Source organism: Erinaceus europaeus, chromosome 7 (assembly GCF_950295315.1).
Source record: "Erinaceus europaeus chromosome 7, mEriEur2.1, whole genome shotgun sequence".
Taxonomy (NCBI): Eukaryota; Metazoa; Chordata; class Mammalia; order Eulipotyphla; family Erinaceidae; genus Erinaceus; species Erinaceus europaeus.
The window spans coordinates 76624737-76651838 of record NC_080168.1 but is presented as its reverse complement, the minus strand read 5'-3'; the positions used below and the strand labels follow the sequence as shown (position 1 = coordinate 76651838).

At 35.0% G+C, this 27102-nt stretch overlaps 1 protein-coding gene across 7 annotated transcripts in view; it reads left to right on the top strand.

Moving 5' to 3' along the window:
- TSC22D1 (TSC22 domain family member 1) overlaps nt 1-27102 on the top strand; it is an 88151-nt gene that overhangs the window by 22167 nt on the left and 38882 nt on the right. The window contains exons 3-4 of one of the 7 annotated variants that reach the window (XR_009550747.1): nt 9882-10051; nt 10921-12051. The exons of 2 other annotated variants lie outside the window; for them this stretch is intronic. Coding sequence is in view for 2 of the 5 variants with exons in the window: in XM_060194802.1 (XP_060050785.1) it covers nt 9895-10051; nt 10921-10938 (175 nt within the window). In the remaining 3 variants the exon portion in view is untranslated. 4 more of the 7 variants (XR_009550749.1, XR_009550748.1, XM_060194802.1 and 1 more) reach the window with 4 other exon arrangements.

Genomic DNA, 27102 nt, shown 5'->3' with positions numbered 1-27102 from the left:
TTGTCATGTTACATTTTTCTCACTCAGCTTATAAACACTGCAGCTATGAAAAGCAGTTGAAATTCATTGAATTGTTGACAGTTAAGATCTACCTTAAAGGATATGTAGTAAGTTAATTTATCATTTAATAGTAACTGTAGTATAAATCTTACAGGTTTCCTAATCTCCACTTTGTACTAATGCAAACTTTCCAGAAGTTGCTGAAAGCTGGTAATTTTCACATCTTAACACCTAATTCTTAAAAGTCAATACAGGTTGATATCTAGGCATTTTCTTTACAGACACGCATTTTAGAAAAAAAAACGAGTGGGTGGAGAGAGATAATAAAAGAGAGTGTCACTTTGATATGTGCAGTACTAGTCATCAAACCTTGAAAACCTGAATGCTTGTAAAGTCCTATACTCCACCACTAATCTTCTCCCCTACCCTGATATGCTATTGATGATTTAGACTTACTGTTCTCATCGGTATGTTTTTAAAAGTGATGTAGCTTTTTGTGAAATGAATAGGCTGTAAGACTCCACTTTGGATGCTTTTTTTTTTTTTTTCTTTTACCAGAAAAAGGTAAAGGTCAGTTCTGGTTTATAGTGGTGTGGGGGATTGAGCCTGGGACTTTGGAGCCTCAAGCATGAGAACTATTCTATCTACCCCCACTTTTTTTTTCGTTATTTAAAGATTTAATTTTGCTCCTCATTGTACTTTAGATTTTTAACCTGAGAGGATCTACCAATAGTTTATTAATTTGGCTTATTAAAATTGATCCATTATGCAAGCTGTGCTGTATTTGAGCTTATGAATATGTGACCTAAGTGACAATAATAATGGTCTGAGTTTGAGCTCAATACGTGAATAATTTGAGGGAAAAACAGAAATGGGAATAAAGTCCATTAAGAGAGTTTAACTGGAAAAGATGCTAATTATTAAATTTATTAAACATTTTTTATTGGCTGTATCTGTACATCTAGCTATATAAGGTATTTTAGAAAAATTACTTAAGCTGATTTAAGCTGTTTGATAGCCTAGAAGAGTTTTTTTTTTTTTTTAAATGATATATCTGTTCTTTCTTGCTATTGTGACTATTAAATACTTATTGAGGGGTTGGGAAGATGCATCAGTGACAGAATTCATACCTTGGATGAATGTGACCTTGAGTTCAATACCACATAAAGTGTTATAGTAGTGCTCTGGGGTCTCTCTCACCAAAAAAAAAAAAAAAAAGTATTTATTGACTAAATGACTTTGAGATATAGATAGTAGCACTGAGCAAAACACACTTGATCTTCAGGAATTTTGTTTAATGTCCTGATGAAGCATTATAAGATCCTGATAAACATTCTGAATTACCCAAATGATTACATTGTAGTGGTATGCATGGCATTTTAAAGCTTGTATAAATTGATTTATTTCAGCTGTAGATTAGTGAGCATAGAATATAGTAGAGTGTTAATAAGCATTTGTCTTGGACCAGGTCTGTGTCTAATCTTATTTGTGCTACCTATTCACTGTATAGCCATCTTAAACAAGTTAACCTCTCTAAGTTATTTCCTTACTAGTTTGAGTAATAGCTACCATTGCACTGTTGTTGGGATGATTGAAGAAGATAAAGTATGGGGAGTCGGGCGGACTTGCAGCAGGTTAAGTGTACGTGGTGTAAAGGCAAGGACCAGCGTAAGGATCCTGGTTTGAGCCCCTGGCTCACCACCTGCAGGGACGTTGCTTCACAGGCGGTGAAGCAGGTTTGCAGGTGTCTTATCTTTCTCTCCCTCTCTCTGTCTTCGTCTCCTCTCTCCATTTCTCTTTGCCCTATTCAACAATGATGACATCAATAACAATAATCATAACTACAACAATAAAATGAGGGCAACAAAAGGGAATAAATAAATATATATAAAGAAGATAAAGTATGTAATGCACCTAGTTCAGTTTTTAAGAGTTTTGTAAATAGTAGCTGTTCTTGGTGTTGGGCCAAATGAAAAGTATTCCTTTAAGGACTGTAAATTAAAATAGAAATCTTCTTATATACATACTTAAAGACTTTCTGTATACTATACCCTTTTCTACCGGCAATTCTGTACCACTATGGCATTTTTGGAGTAGCCTTTTCTTATGTGGGACTTAACAGGAGAATTTGCCTTTCCAGAAAAATAGTGACCACCTCACTTCTAAGAATGGTGCATGCCTAGTATCATTTTAGATGCATAAGAGAAGAATGCATTTGTAACATGTAATGGAGGCATCAGATTAATTCTTTTGCTAAATTCTGTGATTCTAGGTCTGTCTGTATTTTACTTGACTATTCAAGAAGTGTTTTGAAACTTTTTAATTTACAGAAAGAAATCTATAATCACCTTACTGTTTCTTAGTAGGGACAGGGATACTTGAAGGAATGTAGTTATATGTTCTTAAATAGAACCATTATCCCAATCAAGTTATTCTTAAACTTTTTCAAAATTGTTTCAGATGGGTGCGATGTCCTGACCATCTGTTCCATGTTCAGTCCCATCTGTGACTGAAGACAGTTCTCCTTAAAATGAATGGAGTTAATCACTTTGTTTTTAATAGATAATGAATCAGTACCTGGCTTTTAAGTTTTAAAGATTCATTGAATTAGATCTTGAAATGTAGTATATTTTCAGAACTAGTGTTTTTTAGGATACTTAATCTTCAAATAAAGAAGAAATAGCTCTAATAACCCAGGAACTTGGGAATGCTTTTTGTTATTTCCATCTTGGAGGTGGCATTGCATTTCAGTTCATTAAAGATTGAAAAATTAGGGACCAGGCGGTGGCATATCCGGTTGAGTGCACAAGCTACATTGCACAAGGACCCAGATTCAGGCCCCTATTCCCTACCTGCAGAGGGAAAACTTCACAAACACTGAGTCAGTATTGCAGATGTCTCAGTCTTTACCCCTCCCATCTGTTCCCTCTGTCTGTATCCAATAAAATACAAATAATTGTATAGTTCTTTAAAAAGACTGAAAAATTATAATTGTGAGATAATTTTATTTCATTGATTTCTCTTCTAATTGAGTAACACTTAGTAATATTCTGTAGAGCCACTATTTCTTGGAACAGTTTGTGAAATATTTAACCTGCTTCATTTTACTTAGGAGGAATGCTCTGTCAAGTGTAGTTGCTCTCATGTAAGAAGATGTATGAAGTGGACCAGCTGGCAGAAGTTTAAGAGCATGTTTTGAGAAGTACAGCGCTGAAATATTTTCAGCTTGTAACTGGCCCTGTTGTAGCAAATGGTTTATAGCCCTTAGGGACATATTTCATATGATATATGTAATTTTGAGGGAAATATATAAATTACAGAAAGAACTGGCTAACTCAGTATACATTCAGTATAGGGATGATGATCACCATCTAATTACTTACCTGATATTACAGAGTGCTCCCCGCTATTATTCCCACTAGAGTTAATTCATTTTTTAATTTTATTTTACATAAAGAGAGGTGCAGAGACGGTGAAAGAGACCATAACACTGATGTTTCCTACAATGCAGTGGAGACCAGGCTCAAACCTGGGTCACCTGCATGGCAAAGCAGTACACTGCACTATTCAAGTAAGCTGTTGCATTGACTCTCGTTAGGGTTATTTATTTTTGCTTTTTATTGTATTTGATAGAAATTGAGAGGGGAAGAGAGAAGTAGAGAGATACCTGCAACAGTGCTTCACTATTCATGAAGCTTTACCCCTGCAGATGGTTACCGAGGACTTTTACCTGGGTCCTTGTACATGGTAACATATGTGCTTAACCAATAATACTGTAGATTTAGCAGCCTGGTGGTGGTTCAAGCTGGTAAAGCATATGAATTATATGCCTGAGTTTTCCAGTGTGGTCCCAGGCTCAGCATGTTGTAAGTGGTGCTCTGGTTTCTCTCATGTGCTCTCTCTTGTTACTCTTATTTTATTTGAAATCAATAAAATCTTTAAAAAATGTAGATTTATGTTTATTCTCAGTGAACATTCCATAGGTAGAATATCAAATGTGGAACTCATTTCAGAACCTTTTGTGATTTTTTTTTTTAATTTTTATTTTAAATTCCTCCCCTTGTTTTAGACTCACTAGAAAATTGAAAAGCATGTATATTCTCATGTTTTTGGATGTGGATAATGGTTATGCAAAGAGACTTGTGCCTGAGGCTCCAAAGTCCCAGGTTCAATTCCCTGCACCACTGTAGTCAGAGCTGAGCAGTGTTCTGGTTTAAAAAAAAAAAAATATATATATATATATATATATATATATATATATATATATATATATATAATCTCCAGACTTCCTCGTGTGTTATATAGCCATAGTACAAATACAGAATAAGCAACACTAGCAAATCTGATGGCCTGGGAGGTAACTCAGTGGATAAAGTGCTCTATTCTCAGGTGTGAGGTCCTGAGTTTAAGCCCTGGCTTTGCCTGTGCTTGGGGTAATTCTGTGGCTCTCTCTCCTCCTCCTGTCTCTCATATAAATAGATAATTAAATATTCCCTTTAAAAAATGAGTCAAGTTTTATATGGAATTTGGCCATTGTTCACTAGATGGCCTTCTCTGGTTCAGGTTCCAATCTTATTTTGGATTTAATTGCCATGCCTCCTTGTTTCCTTTATTCTGGGCTAGTTCTTTATTTTCTTTTGCCTTTCATGAACTTTGCACTTTGAAAATACTGACTGGTTAGAATGTCCCTCGTTTTGTGTCTGGTTTCTCACAATCATACTGACATTTTGCATTTTTTGCAGTGATAAAACACTGAATTTATGTCATGAGACCACAGTGCATTATATTAAATATATAATATCCACTTGTCCATATACTAGTGATGTGGTCTCCCCGGTTTTATTGAGACACAAGTGATACTGTTTTTTTTTTATTATTTTTAAGAATGTGTCTATTAGGTTTATACACTACACATATATTTTTCTTTTTTAAATAGAAATGGAAAGGGAAGGGAGAGATAGAGGTTGAGAAAGAGGTGCAGCACTGCTTCACTGTTGTGCAACTTCGTGAGGATACAGAACTTGAACCCAAATCAAGTATGATAATGTAGGAGCTCTACTGGGTACACTGACAAGTGGCCCTTCTTTTTTCCTTTTGTGATAAACAAGTGTCCAATAGGGAGATATTTTGAAGACATATAAATATCCTGTTTTCGATTAACACTTTTGCCTGTAAATTTTAACATCCAAGTAATAGCTCTTGATCAGAACCTTTTAAATTTAATCTCTTAACATCTTTTTATTGATGGGTACATCATTTTTCTTCACAGATGGGTGAAAATCCTAAATTAATTAATTTAAAGACAGTTCAATTCAGAAAATGTAAATGTCTTTCTATACTTTGTATTCATCTTTTTGAATATTCATTAAGAATGTTGCATAATACAGGATCATGGAATAAATTTTTGCTATAAGATAAAGTACACTTCTATCTACTTTAATGTAGGCAGACATAAGAACAAAGCCAAATGTTTTCATACTAGCAAAACTAACAGGTGAAAAAGATACTAGAGAAGTGAAAGCAGTAGGCTAGGTTATGGGAAGAACTTGGGCAGAATACTTCTGAGAGTTTTTTTAAAGTCATCCTTTTTTGGGTCAGATTTGGAAACTTTATTTAAAGGAAGGCAATAGCAAATTAAGTTGTATTTAAATTTAACTTAAAAATATTTAGATCTTACTTTACCTCCTAGCTTAGTGAAACATGAAGATACTGTTGGGTTAGTTCTGCTGTTTCTCTCTTTTAACAGATTCTTGACATTTAAACTTAGTAATTTGAATTACAGTAACATTTAAAAAATATTTCTTCCGAAAGGATGAAAAGAAAATTATATGGATAAATCTTGGGATTTGGTTAGTTGCTGAGTTCTTAAAGCATTCTGATAGTTTCTCATTCTTATAACTTCTCTTTTATGAAGTTTTCTTTCCATGATTGTGTATCTTCATAATGTTGTACAGCCCTTATAGTTGTTTTTTTAAAGCTGTGTCCCATTTGAGTAATACATGTAATATTTGTGGTTTAGAAATAAGTTTGTTTTAGCAGAGTCACTACAACACCTTGGCTAACTAATTAAAAGGAAACGATTTTTGTATTCTTTGGCAAGATCTCGAATTTCTTAAAAATATTCTGATATTCTGAAATGCCTTTCCTTTCTACTGACTTTAAATGTGGAAAAGAGCAATAGAGAGTCTGTTGTAATTTAGCTAGAGTTTGTGTTATTTCAGGAAAATAACCTTTAAAGTTTCTGTTGGCCGTACTAAAAACAAATTAATCGTGGAGCCGATGACTCCAAAAATTCCATGAGAAATGTGCTCCATGAAAGAATTATTTTTTGATAAAGTCCTTATTTTCAATAGGATCAATAAACTAAACTCTTTTAGTCTCTGCTTTAGAAATTAGCTACTTACAAAAAATTTCTTAATTTTTTGTTTGTCAGTAGACTTCATTTGTAAAACTTTTTTCTCAGCTCACTTAACTGTGTGTTAAGTGTGCCAAGGACTCCTCTAGGGACTAAGATACAGAGACTCACTGCGTCTGTTCTTAATGCCATCTGGGACTGTTGTGGAAACTGGGAGGGATTTGTAAAGAAATTCTTTTTCTCTGTAGAATGTGCTATAGAACCAGTAAGAATGAGTGATAAAGGATGAAAGAGAAAAATATTACGTCACGCTTCCAGCAGTGTGGAATGGCTTGTTTTATGAGTAATATGTAAATCTGAATTAGCAAGTTCAACTTCAGATCTATGAAATGTAAGCAAATAGAAATCATTTGTAGAAACATATTACCTTCCATTTTGTTGCTTAAAAATGATCAGGTATAATTTTCTGATACTTGAAATGCTTAAGCAACACATGCTTACCTAATAAGTATTGGGAATAATCAAGTAGTCTAGTTAATGTACATTTCAGGAGACTTAAAGTTACTGCTTTTGATAGGAATGTAAGTGGAATTTTTAATAAGAATCTTAGGATTTTATTGATAAACTGATTAGTAGACAGTATATAATACACATTTGAATTCTCTGTGGCATGTCAGCATGGCTGATTTTGTGAGCTTTGGCTTAGAATTTATTCTCCAGTAGTTGAAATTAAGTCCTTCAGGAGAGTGCTTATTTCCCCTCTCCTCTCTTAAAGCAACACATACAAGAGTACTGTGTAAAGTAAGATCCTAGAGTGTGTCTTTACATTTTTCTATAGAAAATGCATTATCAAATCAGTTTGTACAAATTATTAGCTCCTAGAGAAAACGTTGCCAGCTTTCCTCAGTGGTTCAAAATAACGTCTATCTTGGACAAATCTGCCTATGCATTTTTGCAACATGTTGAATATAATTTTCATAAATATGTTGAATCCACAAATTTTGGTACATTTGACAAAAGAAGTTACATTCTGGGAGTAAACTGACTTTGAAAAATTGCAAGTGAATTTACTTCTTCAGCATACTCTTGTATTTAATTTGTCTTATAATCTAACATAAGAACATTTGGTTTTTAAAATCTTGTTTGTTGTATTTTTAGTTAGTATATTCTTAGGGTATGATAAGTAAGTTAAGATTATGAGGTGTTTAACTTAGAATAACTTAGAATTCCTAAGGAGACATTGTAAATTTAATAAAGATAATCTGATCAAGATAACAATTTCTTGAGGTTTTTCATTTTCAAAGTGGACTTGTCTTATAAAATTACGAAATTTATTTCCTTTTTCAAAATGTTCCCCTTAGCTTCTGTTTTCAATAGCAATATTATACAAAATGAAGGAAATAATTACCAAGAAATGAAAGAAAACTGGGAAATTAAAAAATATTTTGGTTTATAGGTTCTGTTTACCTTGTCTTTAAGGTAATTAAGTTTTGCTTAAGTCTCATTAATTCAGAAATCCTTGTTAATTTTTACAACTTTTATAAAAATATTAGACACAAGATTTTTCATAGACCCTGATTAGAAAACATTAGAGGGTAATTGTTTTGTAAAGTTTTTTTAAAAGCATCTTTGTAGCACCTGTTTGTACCATAAAGGTACAAAGAGAACATGAATAGGGTAGTTAGGATGTGTGAATCTTAAGCTTTTTTTTTTATCAAGAGCTCCTGCTGTGGGATACTTTTTTGTCTTTTCTAGTCTGCTTTTGAACTTTGTGAAATACCTAATTAGGTTGCACTTCTTGAAGTATTCAGTATTCAGATCTTTTTAATAATTTAGACTCCCTTTCTCTTGTTATCCCTCATAAACCTCCATGTGATTATATTGTAAAATACTTTTTAAAAAACCTACTGCTATAATAGTCTCTTCCAAACTAAGACCTTAGGATAATAAAGACTACTAGAAACTGAAAAATATTAACTGCCACTTAGACTCATAAAATATTTTCATAGCTATTTGATGCCACGTGCTAGAGGCATCAAATCTCTTTTAGATTTCCTTTAATATTTGGGAATCAGATTTTGATGCTTAAGTTCATAGATTTTATTAGTTTAAACTGTTTTCATTCCTCATTTGTGCAGAACTGAATGTATTCCTAAAACAGAAGAGTTAGCTCTTTTCTTTCATCTTTAAACTTTAAGAAAACTTTGGTCTTAATGTTGTTAGGTAATGGAGTAACTGTTCCTTTTCAGCTATTGATATATTTCCAAACTGGCTGGCAGAGCCAGGAGGAAGCGAAGGCATTAAAAACACTAACTTTGGTTGGTTGCTACCTTCTTAGTGCTGAGACTATAACCTTTGTTGGTTGGTTGATAGAGAACCAGAGAGCACAATCCTCGTTCCACTAACAGGTAAGGAACCCTTGTGATAACTAGTTGGGGAGAGAGAGATTAACTGATAGCACTTTTTTTCATAATTATCACCCAATATAATATGTTGCTGAAGTAGGATAGTGTGACTGTGTTCAAGACAACAGGAACATACATAAACCTTTATTTAGAATAAAACCTGAAATTTAATAGGGAAATATTACTCTGTACCACAAAATATAATTGATCTGTTTTCTACTGTTAAAAATTAATTTGCAGTCCCTTTAACTTTAAATACATACCTACCTATATTATTTTCCTTTCAGCTTTTTCTTGACCAAATGCTATGTGCTTTAACTTCCTTCTTGTTTACCATGTTCCAATAATAAAACAATTTTTTTTCAGTATCTTTATCATCATCTGTTATTTGGGTATCTTAGTGCTTTAATTCCTGCATTGTAGCCATTAATGATTATTCCCTTGTCGTTCTTGACCCAAAATGAAGTGATTATAAATTTTAAAGATTTAAATCTGTATTGCCTATGTCCACTATTCTGCCCTCTCACTTTTAAAGATGAGTGCTTTAAGAATAAACTTTTTCCGGTGACATTAGTTACAGCTTGATAAAATTCAGGCTTAACTTTGCATCGCCATAATCATTGTAGTCTAATTCTTTAAATTACTTAAGACTTAAAACTGAATATGAATTCAGCTTCTTAGACAACTCCCAAGATTTATTCGCATTTCTGTTAAAATGTTTGGCTGTTCTTTTTCTACTTTTCAATCCGTCTTCTCTTATGGAAGAATTAACAGGGACTCCTCTGATAGATCTGAGGATGAGTTCCTTTCAGTGTCCCTTCAAGGGAACTGTGATCTTATTTCCAATCATAATTTACTGTTTCTTGATTTGATCTTCTGCTTGGACTTGAGTGGTTTGTCATTGAGTGTGTTACAGCTTAGACCAAAATAGATCCCTACTTATAGTTACTGAGAAGTTAATCATTTGTGGTGACAAGATTTCTAAAACTCAGATTAAAAAGGCAGTAAAGAAAGTATGTCCAAAGATAGCTGATTTTTATCCTGAGGATAAGTCATTACAAACTCAAATGATCAGAGAATGTAATTTCTTAATAAGAATTTTTTCTTAAATCTATATTCAGCTCTCTATTTCAGTGCTTCTCTCCTACCAGAGGTGCAAGGAATGATCCTAGAACCACAGATACAGCCAAGACCACGGAGAGCTTTTGACGTCAGGGGTCCACTTTCTCCACTGAACCCTTGGAGGCAGAATATCCAGCTTCTGGAGAGAGTGGGAAAGGATAATAAACAAGTGGGTGCTTTCCATTATTTACTTGGGTTTACTTATAGATTGGAGTGTCCTTCCATTGCCCATTATTCTGTTGGTAAACTCCTTGAGTTCTTCTATGAACCAAGTTGAGGCTGCAGTTGTTTTTTCTAAGAGACTTAACTAGTGCCCATTCAAAAAAAAAAAAAAAAAACAACTTATTGATTTAGTTTCCTCTCCAGATAATTAAAGCAGTGGATGGTTTGGGGGCACTTGATTTGGTGAATATCTGTGCAGTCCACAGGATTTAAAATAGGGTCTATGTGCCCAATTTAGTCTTTACTGGTATCGGGGACTATATGTGCTCCTTTATATTTGACTAAGAAATTTCTGTATTCTATTATTTGGACATCTGAACTCTACTAATGTTCATAGTCTGATGTCCAGCTATTGTTCTACCTACCCTGTTAGAACTTTTTGCTCTTTTCTTATCACAAACATTAGGACTTTACTATTAGATCTTTTAGAAGATGCGATGAGAGTATCATTGTGGCTTCACTTGTTAAGTGTAGGCTTCATTCTCTTAAGTATGAATGAATATGAATTTCAGGATATAACACCCCTGAAAGTTTTGTTAAATATACTCAAATATAGTTTTGTAACCCCTAGGAATAATGTTACTTGTGGCAAAGAGCCTTGTCCTAGTTTTTCCCCATGGCATTATTAAGATAGTTTCCTCTTAGTTTCTTTGATGCCAAAGGTAGGGTTTGATTCTAGTTCTTACCATCTGCAGTGGGTAGAACATGAACTTTTGGTGCCTTTGGCAAGTTTTCATTTTTCCTTGATGGATTCCTTCTGTGACTCAGGGTATTTTGATAATGGGAGACCGGTTTATTTGTTCTCTAATTGCCCAGATTTCTTTCAACTGGTAAACATCATACTTCTTCAGCAAAAGGAACTCTTCTAGCAGAGCCTTCATGGATGATATCTGTCACACATGCAGCACCTGCAGTTTGGAAGGCAGTGGTGAACGGAGGGAGCCATGCAATATATCTAGAAGACACCAGGATGAGAGAGCCACCTGATCTTGTCATTTACAAACTTTAAGATTACTCTGGTGTACTCTTGGTCTGGAAACGAAAAGGCTTAAATAACAATACTATTATTTTTTCCTGATTGGAAGTTACATGACCATGAACATATTCTTTTCTATTCAGAAGACTGAAATAGAGAAAGCATGAGCGACTCCTTTCTTTTAAGAGCAGCTCTCTATGTCTGTTTCATTTAAAAGATTTGTGGAAATGAAAGTCACCTTGATGAAGCAGGCAAACTTTTCTTATAGTTGAATAGGAAACCTAAAATGATGAAACTTTTTGTTGCCTGACACTGAAAGGAATTTGTAAATGTAGGATGTACTTCTTAATTATTCTCAAATTACTTTTAATACCGGGACTTAATCTTTTAGCTTATCTGTTTCTGTTCTTGAGCCTTACTCTAACTAGCAAATCAAGAGATTGCAATATGAAAGAAAATTCTTTTGAGATCGAATTAGTTTTTACAGATCTTTATAAGTAGTAAATACCTCTTAAACTTAAGATATTTTTCTGCACTGAAAGCAAATGAAGTTTGAATAGTACTGAAACAAAAAGCAATATTTTCTGGTGCAAAGTCAATATTAGAGTAAGCTTTTGAGCTGGGGATATAGTATTATGCAAAAGTCTTTCATGTCTGAGGCTCTTAAAATCCTAGGTTTAATCCCCAGCACCCTGTAAGACAAAATTGAGCAGTGCTTCTGTAAAAATAATAATAAACCTATGTATGAATAAGTATAAAATAGTTATCCAAATTATCAATTGATGGAGTAGTTATCCAAATAGCTCTTTTCCTCTTGCTATCTACCCAGTCAAAAACTGTTAAATATTTAAAAATTATTTGCTACTGCCAGTTTATTTGGTATATATTAAATATAGAAATCATAAAATAATATTGAAGCATCTTAAATGTAGGTGTCTTAAAGGTTTTAGAAGCTGCCATTAAAAATTTTTTTTTTAATTTTTTATCAGAGCACTGGTCAGCTTTGGTTTATGATGGTGGAGGATTGAACCTGGCATTTAGGAGCCTCAGGTGTGGGAGTCTCTTAGCATAACCATTATGTTATCTACTCCCATTGAAGCTGTCATTGTTAAGTCATAATTTGACTTCTAGGTTTTCTTCCTCATTAGTTGCAAAATTTTTTGTATGTACATTATTTAAAAGTTTAAAAGATTAGTTTGAACTAAGATTTTCCTAGAGCTCTGAATCCCCATAGACAATTACAATTTTTTATGCTCGATTTGTCTGTTAAATCGTTTGTAGATATATAAATAGAAAACTAACTACTCAGTATTTTAGAAAGAACTGAGGAAAACTAAAATTGAAATATGCTTGAAAATTTACTTTGAACTACACTATAAACTAGTTTGTGACCTGTGAGATTATTAGCACTTTGTTTCACTTTTGAAGATGAAAGATTAAATCTTTTTAACCTCACACTTTGATTATATTTTAGCTATTCCTTTAAGTGTACAAAAATACAAGTGCATTTCTAGTCATCTCATGCCACTAAAAGCTATTTTAAAGTGAAACTTTTTGTATATTGATGTGAACTGATTTGTTTATTTAAATCTTTATTTTGATCTATTTTCCTTTCAGACTTTTTAATATTTTGTCACAATATGCAATTTTATATTTTTCAGTGTTTATTTTATGAATAGTAATATTTTTTTCTAGAATGACTTAATTGTGTAATATTTGTATCATGTGATCATTTGAAAACTAATAAATATTTTCTCCATGAAAAAAAATGCACTTACTGATAAATGGTTTATTTCTGTTTCAGGAGTAGAAAATGAAAACTACAATATTTTAAAGTGTACTTCAAATTTGTGTCTTAGTATTTCTGAATATTCTTTATTTATGCTCGCTCATTTTTGACAATTTTTTTTTTTAACTCAGAGTAGTTCTTTGGGTCACCAAGTACCAAATATGTGAAAAAGTCATATTTTCCTGATTAGCTTTATCTTAGCTTTGTATTCAAAGTTAAATATTTTTTAGATCTCCTATCTAAATATTAGTTTCACAATTCAAACTCTGGACTTAACATTATTAGTATCAGGATTGTGAAATGCTCAAATCTTTTAAAGCAAGAGTGATCAATTTAACTCCTTATGAAAAAGCATACAAAGGACAATTCTTCTACCCAGAAATAGAACCTCATGACTGATTGGAAAACAAATTAATTTGTAAATACTATTAACAGAAAAAAAAAGTTTTGTTTTAGTAATTTGCTTAAATATAGAAGGAATCTTAAAAATCTCTTCTATTTCATCTCAAGATAGAGAAGAGGGTAAAATTCGGCTTTAATGTTTCTGTCTTTGTAACTGTAAACAGAAAGCCACTGGAAAAATTTACATTTTCTATTGAATCTACTAGATGAAAGAGGATTTCCTTTTTGGTTTGAAGAAAACATATACAAAAAGTGGACTCCAAAAACTAATAGTAAATATATATAATCGGGTCCTAAGCTAGAAATTAAAATTGAATTAATGATTTGTGGATTAAAATGACTCCCCCAAGAAATTATTCTGTGAGTAAATAATTATAAATGGGCTTATATTTTAGAGTAGCTGATTTAAGTGGGGAGTAGAAAAAGAACTTAAATGCCTTGGATTTACTAGTCTGGTAAGTTTGAAAAAGATGACCAAACATTTTGTGGACAAAGTTTTGGTTTTAGAACTAAAGTTATTAAAAGGTATACAGACATAACATTTCAATTGGAAAACCACTTGAGTATATAAAAAAAGACTTTATCAAAGGGTGGAATGTAGTGATTGTTAGATAAAAATATCACACTGGAAACTTCAATCATTTCGTAAAAGTAATGGTGAAATGAGTTTTAAATACTTTAATTTTTATGAAATGGATTTTCCCTTACATCATCACCATCTTCAAAATATATATATTACAGAATATTAAACTTGACACATCCTCTATACCTTCTAGCTAATTTAAGAGCAGAGATTTACTGTTTTACCTTCATTCATTGGGTTAACTGCAAATGCTATTTTGTCCTTTAGTGAGAAAACAAGCTATCTTTTATCATTTACTTTTTAAAAGGAAGTAAAGTGCCTCTTAGACAAAATGATCACCAAGCACTACTGTAGAGTTGTTTGATATGTGCACAGATCTCATTTACCTTTCTTCAAACATTGGGCAAAATATCAGTACTTACATGTCCTGAGCACCTTCCTGCTTTTTAATTCAGACATACTGCCCCACAAAAAGGTTTTATATTAAACTCATCATAAAATATAAAAGATTTATTACAGAAAATAAACGTATAGTCACCTTATTTCTTTTTTTACACTAATAAATACATCTAAGGTAATTAGATTGCTGCAGGTGATTAGGAAACTTCAAAGTATGCATCGGAGTTTTCAGGAATTATGATCAAAGGGATCTCTGCTCGAGGTAAGAAGGTACAATACAGATAGAAAAATGTTCAAATGTGTTGAATGTTTATAAGCTACAGCAGTTGTCCTTGTTTTCAGATAGATGTAAAATTAGGAAAATAATTTTTCATAAAAAGCTTGTCTGGAGAGTAGAAACAATTGTTTTCCTATGATTTTGACTATATTTATAAAAATCTACAGATACTGTGTCTTGTATATACCTAGCTAGACTCTTATATTCTAAGGTAACTCTTACCCTCGCTCCTTTTAAAATACTTTATTTTTATTGAGAGACAAGGGGAAAGAGAACCAGTCATCCCTCTGGCACATTTGCTGCGAGGAACCAAACTCAGAGCCTCATGCTTGAAAGTCCAACACTTTTTCTGCTATACCACCTCTCAGATTGCTACCCTTTTTTAGTCTTTAAATTTTTTCTGAAACCCTGAGCACTGCTAAAACATTGTACTTTGATTGGAAAGTTGAAATCATACTGAATTGCTTGACCTTATTTTTTCTTGTATATATCCAGGTATAATTCTACTGATACTTGGAATTTAAAATGATTCAGGAGTATCTGTTATGTTTGTGATTAAGTTATATTGTTGACTTGTATGTAAAAGCAAGAGATAAGTTAATACTGTTAATCTTTAAAAGTTTGAAGAGTCACGTGTTAGCATAATATTTGGTATATCTAGAAACCAAAGAGAAGGCAATATTCAGTACAGATGAGCTAGAATAATTATTAGTGTTTTTTTTTGTAACTAGCATAATCAGTGACAACATAGAAAGCAGTTACCTTTTATTATCATTTTATTGAGGAAATGTTGATTTATAGAATATTGTCACAGGGTACTTACCATTTCCACATCTCACCAAGATAGGTGTTCTCACATTTCTTTTTTAAAAAATTATTTATTTGCTCCCTTTTGTTGTCCTTGTTGTTTTATTGTAGCTATTGATGTTGTCATTGTTGGATAGGACAGAGAAAAATGGAGAGAGGAGGGGAAGACGGAGAGAAAGATAGACACATGTAGACATGCTTCACTTGTGAAGCGACCCCCCTGCAGGTGGGGAGCCGGAGGCTTGAACTGGTATCCTTATGCGGGTCCTTGCGCTTTGTGCTACCTGCGCTTAACCCGCTGAGCTACTGCCAGACTCCCCTCACATTTATTTTTATGAGTACCAATTCGTTGACAATAGATGTGTACATAAAATAATTTTTTTGTTCTTTTTGCCTGTATGCAGAACAAATGATAATATTGTGAGCTCACGACTTCGTGAACTGCTTCCACATTCCAGTTCCTAATGCTCTTAATGGTAAAGAGTTGATCCAGAATTTTCTTTGTTGTCCTTTTTTAATTGAATTACCTTAGAAATTGTCTAGTTTAGCACCTTCATTTTAATTACAAAGTAGTTATTAGAAATATAGGTAATATTCCTGAATAATATCACAATTGATAGACATGATAATCTGTCGGATTTAAGTCTACAAGTTCAGAGATCTGTACTTAATCTGCCCTTACTCCTTCAAGTTGATGGCAGTTCTGTATAACAGAGCAAATCTGAGTATTTAAAATATGAGTAAGGTAGCTATTAACACCCTATCAATTCTAAGCCTATGGGTTTTGTTTTTTCCACTACAAGTGCCTCCATTTTTTAAAGGCCTTATATATGTAGCATAATCTAGAGATAGACTGTAGATTTTTTCTGAATGTTTCATTTTAATATTTATTGAGTAGAAACAAATCATGAGGGAAGAGGAGATAGAGATGGAAAGACAACTACAATACTGTTTGACCATTCATGAAGCTTTCCCCCTATAAGGGGACCAGAGGCTTGAATCTAGGTCCTTGTGCATTGTAGCATGTCTGCCACCTGACTCCTCACTGTTTGCATTTATGTGACACTGAACCTATATAATACAAGTGTGCTCAACCTTGGAATATGGCTACCACTTTGTTTACCCTTACATATTTATCCAGTAAGGTGTGTATATACATATATACCTTGAAATCATAGTTTTAAGAAATTCAGTTATTTTTGGTTTTCTTAATCTGATTCAACTATAAATTCTTCATTAGGTTATTTGTGTAATGCAAAATCACATTTTTTCAGGTTGCCCTTCCTAATTTGAGGGTAACCAGGCCCAGTGAAATAAACTGTTAGTGACTAATACTGCAAAGAAAACACATTTTTAGATATGTAGTAAAACTTACACAAGAAAGGCAAATGGGAAGTAGCAGCTCTAGAGAAAACAACTAGAGTTCTAACACAAGCATAGCCTTGCACTAATAAGGTTTTAAATAAACTACTGTAGCAATACTTTTTTTTTTTTAGAACAACCCTTAAAATTGGCAGCTAAATATTTTTTCCCTTCTAAATTTTGTATTAAAATTCAGGAAGACAACATATAGGATATATTCCATCTTAATTGAACTATAATGAATTTGAGGGCAAATTAGGGAGAAAAAAAAACGCATTTACTTGCCTGTACTGTTTACTTTTTATTTTTTTGTCTCCAGGGTTATCGCTTGAGTTCAGTGGCTGCACTGTGAATCCACTGCTCCTGGAGGCCATTTTCCCATTTTTGTTGTCTTTATTATTGTTATTGCTGTTGCTGTATAGGACAGAGAAATTGAGGGGAAGACAGGAGGCGAGAAAAGTAAACACCTGCAGTCCTGCTTCACCATCTGTGAAGCAACCCCTCCCTGCAGATGGGGACCCGGGGGGTCAAACCTGGATCTTTACTGGGTCCTTGCACTTCATGCCATGTGCACTTAACCCGCTGCACTACCACCTGGGTCCTGATTTATCAATTTTTAATCCAGACTACCTGTGAGAGTTATTTTTTTCCTGTCTGCATAAGAAAATACAGAGGCTTAGATGTTACAATAAAACCTGTCTTAAAGCACAAAATTAGTAAGCAACCGAAAAGGTATTTGAAAAATCTGTCAAAGTCTGAAGACTTGTGTTGTATCAATGTGCATTTCCATCACAAATTTCCTACTTACTGCCTAGACATTAGGGATCTGTTAGTATGCATTGTAATCACCTTTTTAAAAAGATTTAGTTTTATATAAAAATTAACCAGAAAATAGAATACAACCTATCTTTTCCCCTTAAATTAATTTTTATGATATATTTGTTATGATTAACAAATATGTAATTATAATTTTTAAAAATTATTATTTTTTTCTTTACTGGCTAGAGACAGCCAGAAACCAAGAGGAAAGGGGGAGGTAGAGAGGAACAGAGACAGACACCTGCAGCCCTACTTCACCACTTGTAAAGCTTTGCCCCTTACGGGTGGGAATCGGGGCTTGGACCCAGGTCCTTGTGCACTACCACCTGGCCCCTGTAATTATAATTCATGATTAAAATTCACAGATCAAATTAGTTTAATCATCATATGGTTCTGTGAATTTTTCCTAATTCATGTTATGTATCAGAGACCCATCATATACAATTTCACCAACCTACAAATGACTTAAATTATTCATCATCCTTCCTGGGCCTGAATGACCACAGGACCATTCCTGTTTGTATAGTTTGCTTTTTAAAAAGTGTTGCATAGCCTTTTCTGACTGACTTCTCTAATTTGGCAACATACAGTTTCTTGGTAGCATTTATTTTTATCACTGAGCGATAGTGCAGTTTAGATTTACTGCAGTTAATTCTTCTTTGGAGACTACCATGTTTGCTTCTGATTTGGGGCACATACAAATAAAGGTGCTGTAAATACTCATGTGCAGGTGTCAACTTACTGGGGGAAAAGCTTGTGTTTTTGTTGGGTCTTATAAGCCTATACTTTATAATTGAGCCACAAAGCCACAGTGCCTACCATTTTGTAAAGAGGCCATGTTGCTAGACATCCTTGGTAGTATCTCATGTTTTTGGATACAGTGGTAAGGTCTGTGGTGATAAATCATTGTTTTGACTTACAATTCCATAATGACACTTAGCAGTGAGGCTCTTTTAGTGTGCTTATTTTCTATATCATCTCTGATGAGGTGTTTGTTCAGACCTTTTGCTCATTTTGAATTTCAATCTTGCTTTTGCTTTTAATAGCACTCTTGTTTTTGGCAAAATTATCCAGGCCCCACTCGTTGCCAGATCCACTGGATACTGGGCTGCCTGTCAATTTTATAAACAATTCAGTATAGTTGAATGCTGTTACCTTCTGAAATGGACTTTTCTTTGACTTCCATAACTGCATATATTTCTGATTTTCTTCATAGCACTTTTCAGTTACTAGTTTTATTTTTCATATCCAACTATTGGGTTATCAGAAAAGTGATGGCATATTTTTTGTTTTCCTATGCAAAAATGACTCCATTCAATATATAATGTAGCTTTGTGTTCAGTTCTTGAGCTCCTCCCCTTCCCCTTCCTTCACATTTAGGTGATCTTGTCCATCCTGATGATTTAATACTTGGAAAAAAAGGAATCTCTTTGTGGATTATTTCCCTGACCAGCCTCTTCTTCAAATCTCCAGTCTTATTATCCACTTGTGTAATTAGAAAAATATTGGTATTTTCAGCCCCAAACTGTTTTTTCCTCTTAATCTCTTCAACTCAGTATGGTATCACTGTTGTCTTTATGCCAAAGCTATGGGTACGTTTTTTTTTCCTCACACTCTACATATAATTTGTTGGTTGTTAGTCCGATTCTTTTTTTGGGAGGGGAAGTAAACATAGTTTTAAAATTATTATTGTGATACAGAGAGCATGACTCTGGCAAATGCTCCTGAGTCCAGCACTATGCACTTTGCTGCCTCCTAGTCCACTTTTTCACCTCTAGTATATGGGGGATTGAACTTGGAACCTCAGAGCCTCAGTCATGAGTCTTTTTGCTCAGCTACTGTGCTACCTTCCCCACACCCAAGTTTTCATTTCTTAGAATAGTTTCCTCTGTACTTTACCTATTAATTCCTCACAATCACTGGTCTTTTATACTGCTTCTCTAGTTTCGCCTTGCCAAGAATGAATATGCAGTTTTTCCCCTGCTGGTTTCTTTCACTTAATGATGCATAGTTAACAGCCCCTGTCTTTTGTCTTTTTGTAACTTGATAGCACATTTCCTTATTACTGTATAGGTCTACCACAGTTTATGTACCCATCTTTAAGACATTTTCTAGTTTTTGGCACTTCTGAATAAAGACACTTTACATATTTGTATGACTACGAGTTTTCAGTTAATTTGGAAAAATACCTCATAGTTGTGACTGCTGGTTACAGTCTGGTGCTTAACTTTGTAAACTGTTTTCCACCCTGTGGCTGTACCATCTTGCATTCCTGTCTGTTGTATTGTGCTGCATCCTTGCCAGCATTTAGTGTTGTGTATCTTGTATTGTGACCACCCAAGAGATGTATACCTTGTTTCAATTTTCAGTTCCATAATGACATACAGTGCTGATACTCTTTTCATATGCTTGCTTCTGTTTTATTGTTAACAAGGGTGTTTTTCCAGATCTTTTGCTCATTTAAAAATTTTGATGCTTTATTAAGTTTTAGCAGATCTTTATATGTTTTTGGATACCAGTTCTTTGCTGTGTGTTTCACAAATCTTTTCTCCTAATTCATGTCTTGCTATTTTCTTATTTTTTAAAAAGCTATATCAGAGATGCAACTGTGGGCTCATGCATGTGTCTTACCACTGAGGTACTTCTATAGGCCAGCTCTTGATCAGCTTTCAGGGAAATATATACAAGGGTATAGACAGAAGGAAAGAGCAAAGCATTGCTCTGCTGTTGGTGGAGTTCTTACTCTTCCTGTGCTACATCAGAGATGGAGCCCAGGCCTATTCACATGTGTGCTCTAACACTGAGTCGCCTCTTAGACTTTTGCCTTCATTTCATAACAGTTTTTATAGAGCAGACAATTTAAATTTTAATGAAGTTCAATCAGTTATTTAATGGGTTATGTTTTGGGTGTTTATCCCAAAACTCATCTCCAAAGCCATAACCACAGAGGTTTTCTATCTTCTGGAAGTTTTATAGTGTTGAGTTTTACATTTAGGCCTGAGATCTATTTTGAATTAACTTGTGAAAAGTGTAGGGTTTTCTTTCTGTCCCCTCTACCAATTATTTTCACAATTTAAAGTCCCCCTCCAATTGCATTTACTCTTTTTTTCAAAGATTTATCTCCCGAATCCCTCTTCTTTTCACAAGGCCTTATCGCCATCGACCAAGTTCCAATCTTCCACCATCTCTTGCCTATAATAGTCTGTTCTGGTCCCCATTGTTATTTTTTTCTTTCTCCTTTTGTTACCAGCATTATCACTGGAATCCTTGCATGATGCCTCTGCTTCTAGGCAGAGATGGGGAGAGAGGAGACACATTGGCATTGCTCTCCACTCATGAAGCTTCCCCACATGAAGGTGCTTCCATGTGGTAGCCAGGGACTTTAAGCAAGGTCTTCAGTCTTCAGTCTTGCTAAAGTGTACATGCTACTAGGTGAGCTGTCGCCTAGCTTCCGATTTATTTATTGATTTCTGTATTTTTCAAGTATGACTTACTAGAATTTTAAAGCATAAGGATCATGTTTTATGATTACTACTTGCTTTTCTTTGTAAGGACAGTAAAATCCATGTCCTATATGATGACATGCAAGAGACTCTAAGCAATTTTGTCCTGCATTTTCTACCAACTTAATCTTTAATATTCTTATTAATACTTATTATTAGTGATGATTATAAGTCACAGCACTGCTTAACTGGTGGTTCCAGGAATTGAACCTGAGGCCTCTGGAGCCTCAGGCATGTATATCTGTTCTCTTAACACTTTACCCTTAATGCTTACTCCATAGACAATCTTAGGCTTATTTCAGTTAATCTCCTAATTGTTTATCCACCATCACTGGGGATTCTCTGACTGGAATGCCCCTTTTTCTGCTATTAAGTCTCATCTTAGATGTATTAGAGACAGTTCCTCTGTTCACTATTTCATAAAGTAATTTTTACTGTAGCACCTAGCACAGTAGCTACAATATACTAGACACTGAATAGATTAATGAAGAAGACAGAGGCAGAGTTTGAAGTGTCCAAGCTAGTGAGGGGAAGTCATATGTAAATAGATAAATTGAAGTGTCACCATAGTGTTGCTGACACTTGTCCAAGGAAGTAAGTGGTGAAAACTACAAAAAAATCTTGGGAATTTTTTTCTCATTAACTATTCACTAGCAATAACATTTTATGAAATCTTACTGCCTAAGCTTCTAAGACTTTAGTAAGTTTATACTTTAGTTATTTAACATTGAGGCACCAACATCACTTTGATCTTAGCAGTTCCCTTTTTAGGGTCCTTTAGTTGTCCCAAGAATCTATCACTATGAAATGACAATACCCTCACTGTAGGGTCAGTTTCAAGTCCATCATGAGGCCATGCAGCATATTCACTGAGCTCTGGAAACAGTGCTTGCTTTGGAATATCCACTGGTGCTACTCAGCCTTGGGCAATCATCTCACCTCTGGGTCTCTCAAGTTTCCTGTGAGGCAGCTAGTAAATATCCTAGAGAGGATTGTTTTGAGGCTAATATGTATGCAGTGTATTTACACACACACACACACACACACACACACACACACACACACACACACGTTAGGTCCTGTAACAAACATTAACACTCATTAAGCTAAAACCTTACTTAAGCTAAAACCTTACTTAACTAAAATGTTATGTCACATTAAGTATTGGGTTGTTGGAAAGGTCATATATTTTATGCAAAAATGTGTCATGTCTTTTCTGACAACCCAGTAGCTTACCACTTCCCAACAGATGCCAGCATAGGCTAATTTCCAGAGAAGCTAATTTCCAGAGAAAAACCTTTGATATCAATTATAAATCATCACCCATTCTTTTCACCTGTGTTCTACATCATATCACCTTTCTTGGATGTCTTAGGCTCTTTTTTATATATTTCCTTTTATCTGGACATTTTAATTTAATTTTTACTTATAAAAAGGAAACATTGACTAAACCATAGGATTGGAGGGGTATAACTTCATACAGTTCCCACCACCAGAACTCTCTATCCCATCCCCTCCCCAGATAGCTTTCCTATTCTTTAACCCTCTGGGTGTATGGACCCAAGGTCATTGTGGGATGCAGAAGGTAGAAAGTCTGGCTTCTGTAATTGCTTCCCTGCTGAACATGGGCTTTGACAGGTCGATCCATACTCTCAGCCTGTCTTTCTCTTTCCCTAGTGGGGAAGGGCTCTGGGGAAGCAAAGCTCCAGGACACATTGATGGGGTTGTCTGTCCAGGGAAGTCTGGTCGGCTTCCTGCTAGCAGCTGGAACCTGGTGGCTGAAAAGAGTTAACATACAAAGCCAAACAAATTGTTCACCAGTCATGAACCTAAAGGCAGGAATAGTGCAGATGAAGTGTTGGGGGGCCCCTCTATTTTGTAGATAGCTAGTAGGTATATTTTAGTTATATTCCAAAGGGCCTGTGGCTGTACTAGTGTAATTTTTATTTATTTTGCCTGAGCTTGAAATCTGATATGCAGGTAGATCCTAATTATTGTCTGGGGAGGTGATGTCATGGCTGGCAGAAGGACCAGAAAGCTGGATCAGGGAAGAGAGTAGCTCCCAAATATGGGGAAGGTGTATAAATATTGTTGATTGTAAACCCCGTCGATTTGATGTAATCTGGGGCCCATATTCAGCTTAGGAGCCTATGTGACCTCTGCATCCCTGTAGATCTGAGCTTACATTCTGTGGTCATAAGCAGGAACATTCCAAGCTGCCCCAGTATCAGGACCCATCTTCCTCAGGTGTAGCATAGAGTATGTTGTCCAGCCTCCCTTCGGAGGATGGAACATTCTCTACAATTAGTGATTCAAGTTGAGGGCAAGGTCCTATGGGGACCCACAAAGGGGTCTATTGTGTTGTGCCTGCTAGGAATTGGGAAGAAACACCTGTGACGCTAGCCCGGCAAGGAATGACTGATAACAATGGAGAGAGGGATTTATTTGAGGTCTAGACCCATCATGTCTGCTTGGGAATTGCAGGACTACCCCAATAGGGCCCCAGCTGGTGGAATGGCTTATAGAGTCATCCATTAAAGTATGCCAGTCTCTTGCCCTTATTCAGCTTTTTCAGTCCTTGCTTTGATAAGGTTAGCTTTGGAGTGAGTGAGAGAACTGTAATAAGTAGGTGAGGAGGGTATCTAAGTCTAATTAGATACTGTTTCATTAGGAACTTCATATTAACTCACTGCAGACTATTGTGTATTTTTGCTTTCAGGTATATATTTTGCCCTAATTTATGGATACATATGAACATATGCTGTATCTTACAGGACCTGGTCTATACCTAGCTTTTGAGATTTTTTTGGGAAGTGAACCTCCTGGAATGGAATTAGAGAATACTATGAAAGGAAAGGTCTCAGCCAAGTAATGAGGGTGAAGGGCTGACATTCCATGCCTGACATCTCTGGACACAGTCTGAAGTGAAGCATGCTGAGGTGGTACTTGTTGCGATGATTAGGTAGGGATCAGCAGATGCAATATCATTTGGTAGGAATTGAGAGAAGCATGCAGGAAAGTGAGCCCCACCCTAGAGGTTCCAGGACTGGGGGAAATACAGGCTCTATAGAGGAAGCAGGAGGTTCCTGCTGTCTTAGGGTTTAAGAAGGCAATAGATAGTTATTGCTATAATCACATTATTTGGCAATTGGGTTAACTTTGAAAAATCCCTTTGTTAGGATTTGCTGTATCATATACAACATCACCATAATTTATGGTGGACCTTTTTTTAAATGTATATACAACCAAGGAAAAATATTTATAATTAAAAATCAGATTTATATAACTCCTGCCTCACTTCCTGTATGATTCAAAATCTAAAAAATGTCTGTATATCTTTATACATTTATTCTAGTATCATTCTCAGCCCACTTCATTCTTGTCCCTATCTTTTAATACTTACTGAAATAATAGTGATGTTACTTGGTGACCTCATCCCCAAGTGCACTGGGCAGTCTCACACCTTGCCATTAATGCACTCAGTAGCAGTTAGCTCCACTATTAATGCTCTTCTTTTGACATGCTGGGTTCTTGAGTCTTTGCTCATTGTCTAGACCTCTTTGTTGACTGGTTGTTAGTCTGATTCACTCTACCAGACTTAACACTAATGTAACTGATCTCTCAGTCCCTTGGGTGTCTCTGTCCATAACACAAACTCAACTTTTATCAATAGATCTAATAAGCTACTTGGCATCTCTTTTGATGTGTCCCAAGAGCACTTAGAAAATTTTATGAATCTATGATACTTGCACCTTCAAATCTGGGTTCCCTCACCACTTCTAATTGTAGTGAATATCACACCCATACTTTTAGGTGTGCATACCGAAAACCTAGGTATCCTCAGTATCTGGAGGTTTTTTTGTTTGTTTTAACTTTTCCCTCCAGGGTTATCACTGGGACTCAGTGCTGATACTATGATGGCCATTTTTTCCTTTTTTTGGACAGGACAGAGGGGAGTTGAGAGAGGAGGGAAAGACAGAGGGAGAGAGAAAAACACTTGCAGACCTGCTTCTGAAGCCACCCCTTGCAGGTGGGGAGTCAGAGGCTGGAACCGGGATCCTTGTGCGGGTTCTTGCAGTTCATATCATGTGTGCTTAACCTGGTGCCCAGCCTTCAATCTGATTTTTCTTTATGCCTCTACTCAGGCTATCATCCAGTTCTCTTGACCATTGTGTCTAAATATCTCAGCAACCTACTTCTCTGTTGTCACAGGCCTGCTTCAGTCCAATATTTCCTAACTGGGTTGCACATAAGGCAAAGCAGTGCACTATTCAAGTGATCTATTTTGCTAGCCTGACTTTTTTTTTTTCTTTAACTAGAGCACTGCTCAGTTCTGGTTTATGGTGGTGCTCGGGATTGAACCTAGGACTTTAAGAACCCAGGAACCTCAGACATGTAAATCTTTGGCATAATCATACTATCTCCCTGGCCCTCTAAGAGATGACTTTTAAGCTTATAAGAAAGGACTTGATAAGAGAACTACAGGCAAGAAAATGAACTAAGGTAATTTTTAGGATTTGGTTAAGACCTAACATAGGCTTTAATTAGGATACAGGCTTTAGGGATAGTAATGCATTTAGAGGTACAGTAATTGTATAAAACATTTATGAATTCTTGTTAAGTAATGTAGGTATCTAAAAGGATAAATTAAGAATGACTTGGTTTTCTTGGTGGGAAGTGGTTCTGTTTGACAGAAATGCGAGAGGAATAGGCTTATATCAAAATAATCTTTTAGCAAATTATGTTTGGAACCAAAATCCAAATAAAGATTTGACCAACAGACATCCAAATTTGAGCCTGAAGACTGGAATAAAATTCTGAAATGAAGATAATGACCCATTGGGAGCTCTCTCATAAAGTTGATAATTAAAAACTAGAAGAGAAAAATATGTACAATGAGAAGAGTACCTTCATTTTAGATTTTTATTCCAGTCTTCAGGCTGGAATGATGGGTTCATTAGTATACTACTGAAGGGACCAAATGCTATAGGGCCCTTCAGGAGGTAGTGCAGCTAGCTTCTTGTAGTCAGAACTCTGTCAGAGGGTTTTAAATGAAGTTGGAGTGGAGGGAGCAGCTTAGTCTAATAAGTATTTAACATCATTTGACTTCCAGATAGAGAAACAGACTATAAAGGAAAAAGTGGGTGCAAGGAGCTATGTTGGGAGGTTATTTTTGCTATCCAGATGACGGCATTCTACTGATTCATTTCCTCTTTCTTTTTGTTTAAACTAAATCCATACCATGACTGCAGCATAGCTGCATAGTTTAACTCCCTGGAAAAGTAAAATCTGTGTATAAACAGAATGTTGGTTCTTAAATATCAGATGAATCAAGCCAGTGGCCACAAGGGCGAATACAGTTTGCATCAAATTATCACTGTTAGCTCTCTTTGAGCATCACTGTGAAGCTAAAGGGATTTAATGAATTCAAAAAGATATATTCCAATTTTTATATACAGAGACTAGGATGTAGAAGTGTATTCACAAGTAGTACTGAAATAAAACAAATAGCATTGAAGCAAAAATATTTCTGTTTTTTCTGTCAGCAAACACCAATTTGTTGACATTATGCTTTTGGTTAATTTCCTTCCAAATCTATTATATCTTTAAGGTATATGTGAAATTTGAGGTTTTATGCACTCGTTTGACATGACTTATTTTGATGTTTCAAGTGAAAGGCTGTGTAATTCCTCTGATGTGCTGTCCCTGATTCCTCCAGGTTGGGAAGTTACTTTTTATGAACTATTTATAGCATCATATACCTTCCCTTACAGTAAACTGCTTTTATTTTATTTATTAATGAGAAAGATAGAATGAACCAGACATCACTTTGGTACATGCACTGCCAGGGATTGAACTCAGGACCTCATGCTTGAGAACCCAGTGCTTACAGTAAGCTTCTATCATGCTGAATTAGAAGGATCTTTGAGAACAGAGATAAAGTTCAGGAGGATGAATGTAAAATCATTAGGGAAGCCAACTGGAGTTGAGGCAAGTGTGGAAATACCTGTGAAGTCTTACAAGTCTTTCATTGAACTCCATAGTAATTTTGCTTTAAGATGGTTTAGTGTTTAAATTGAC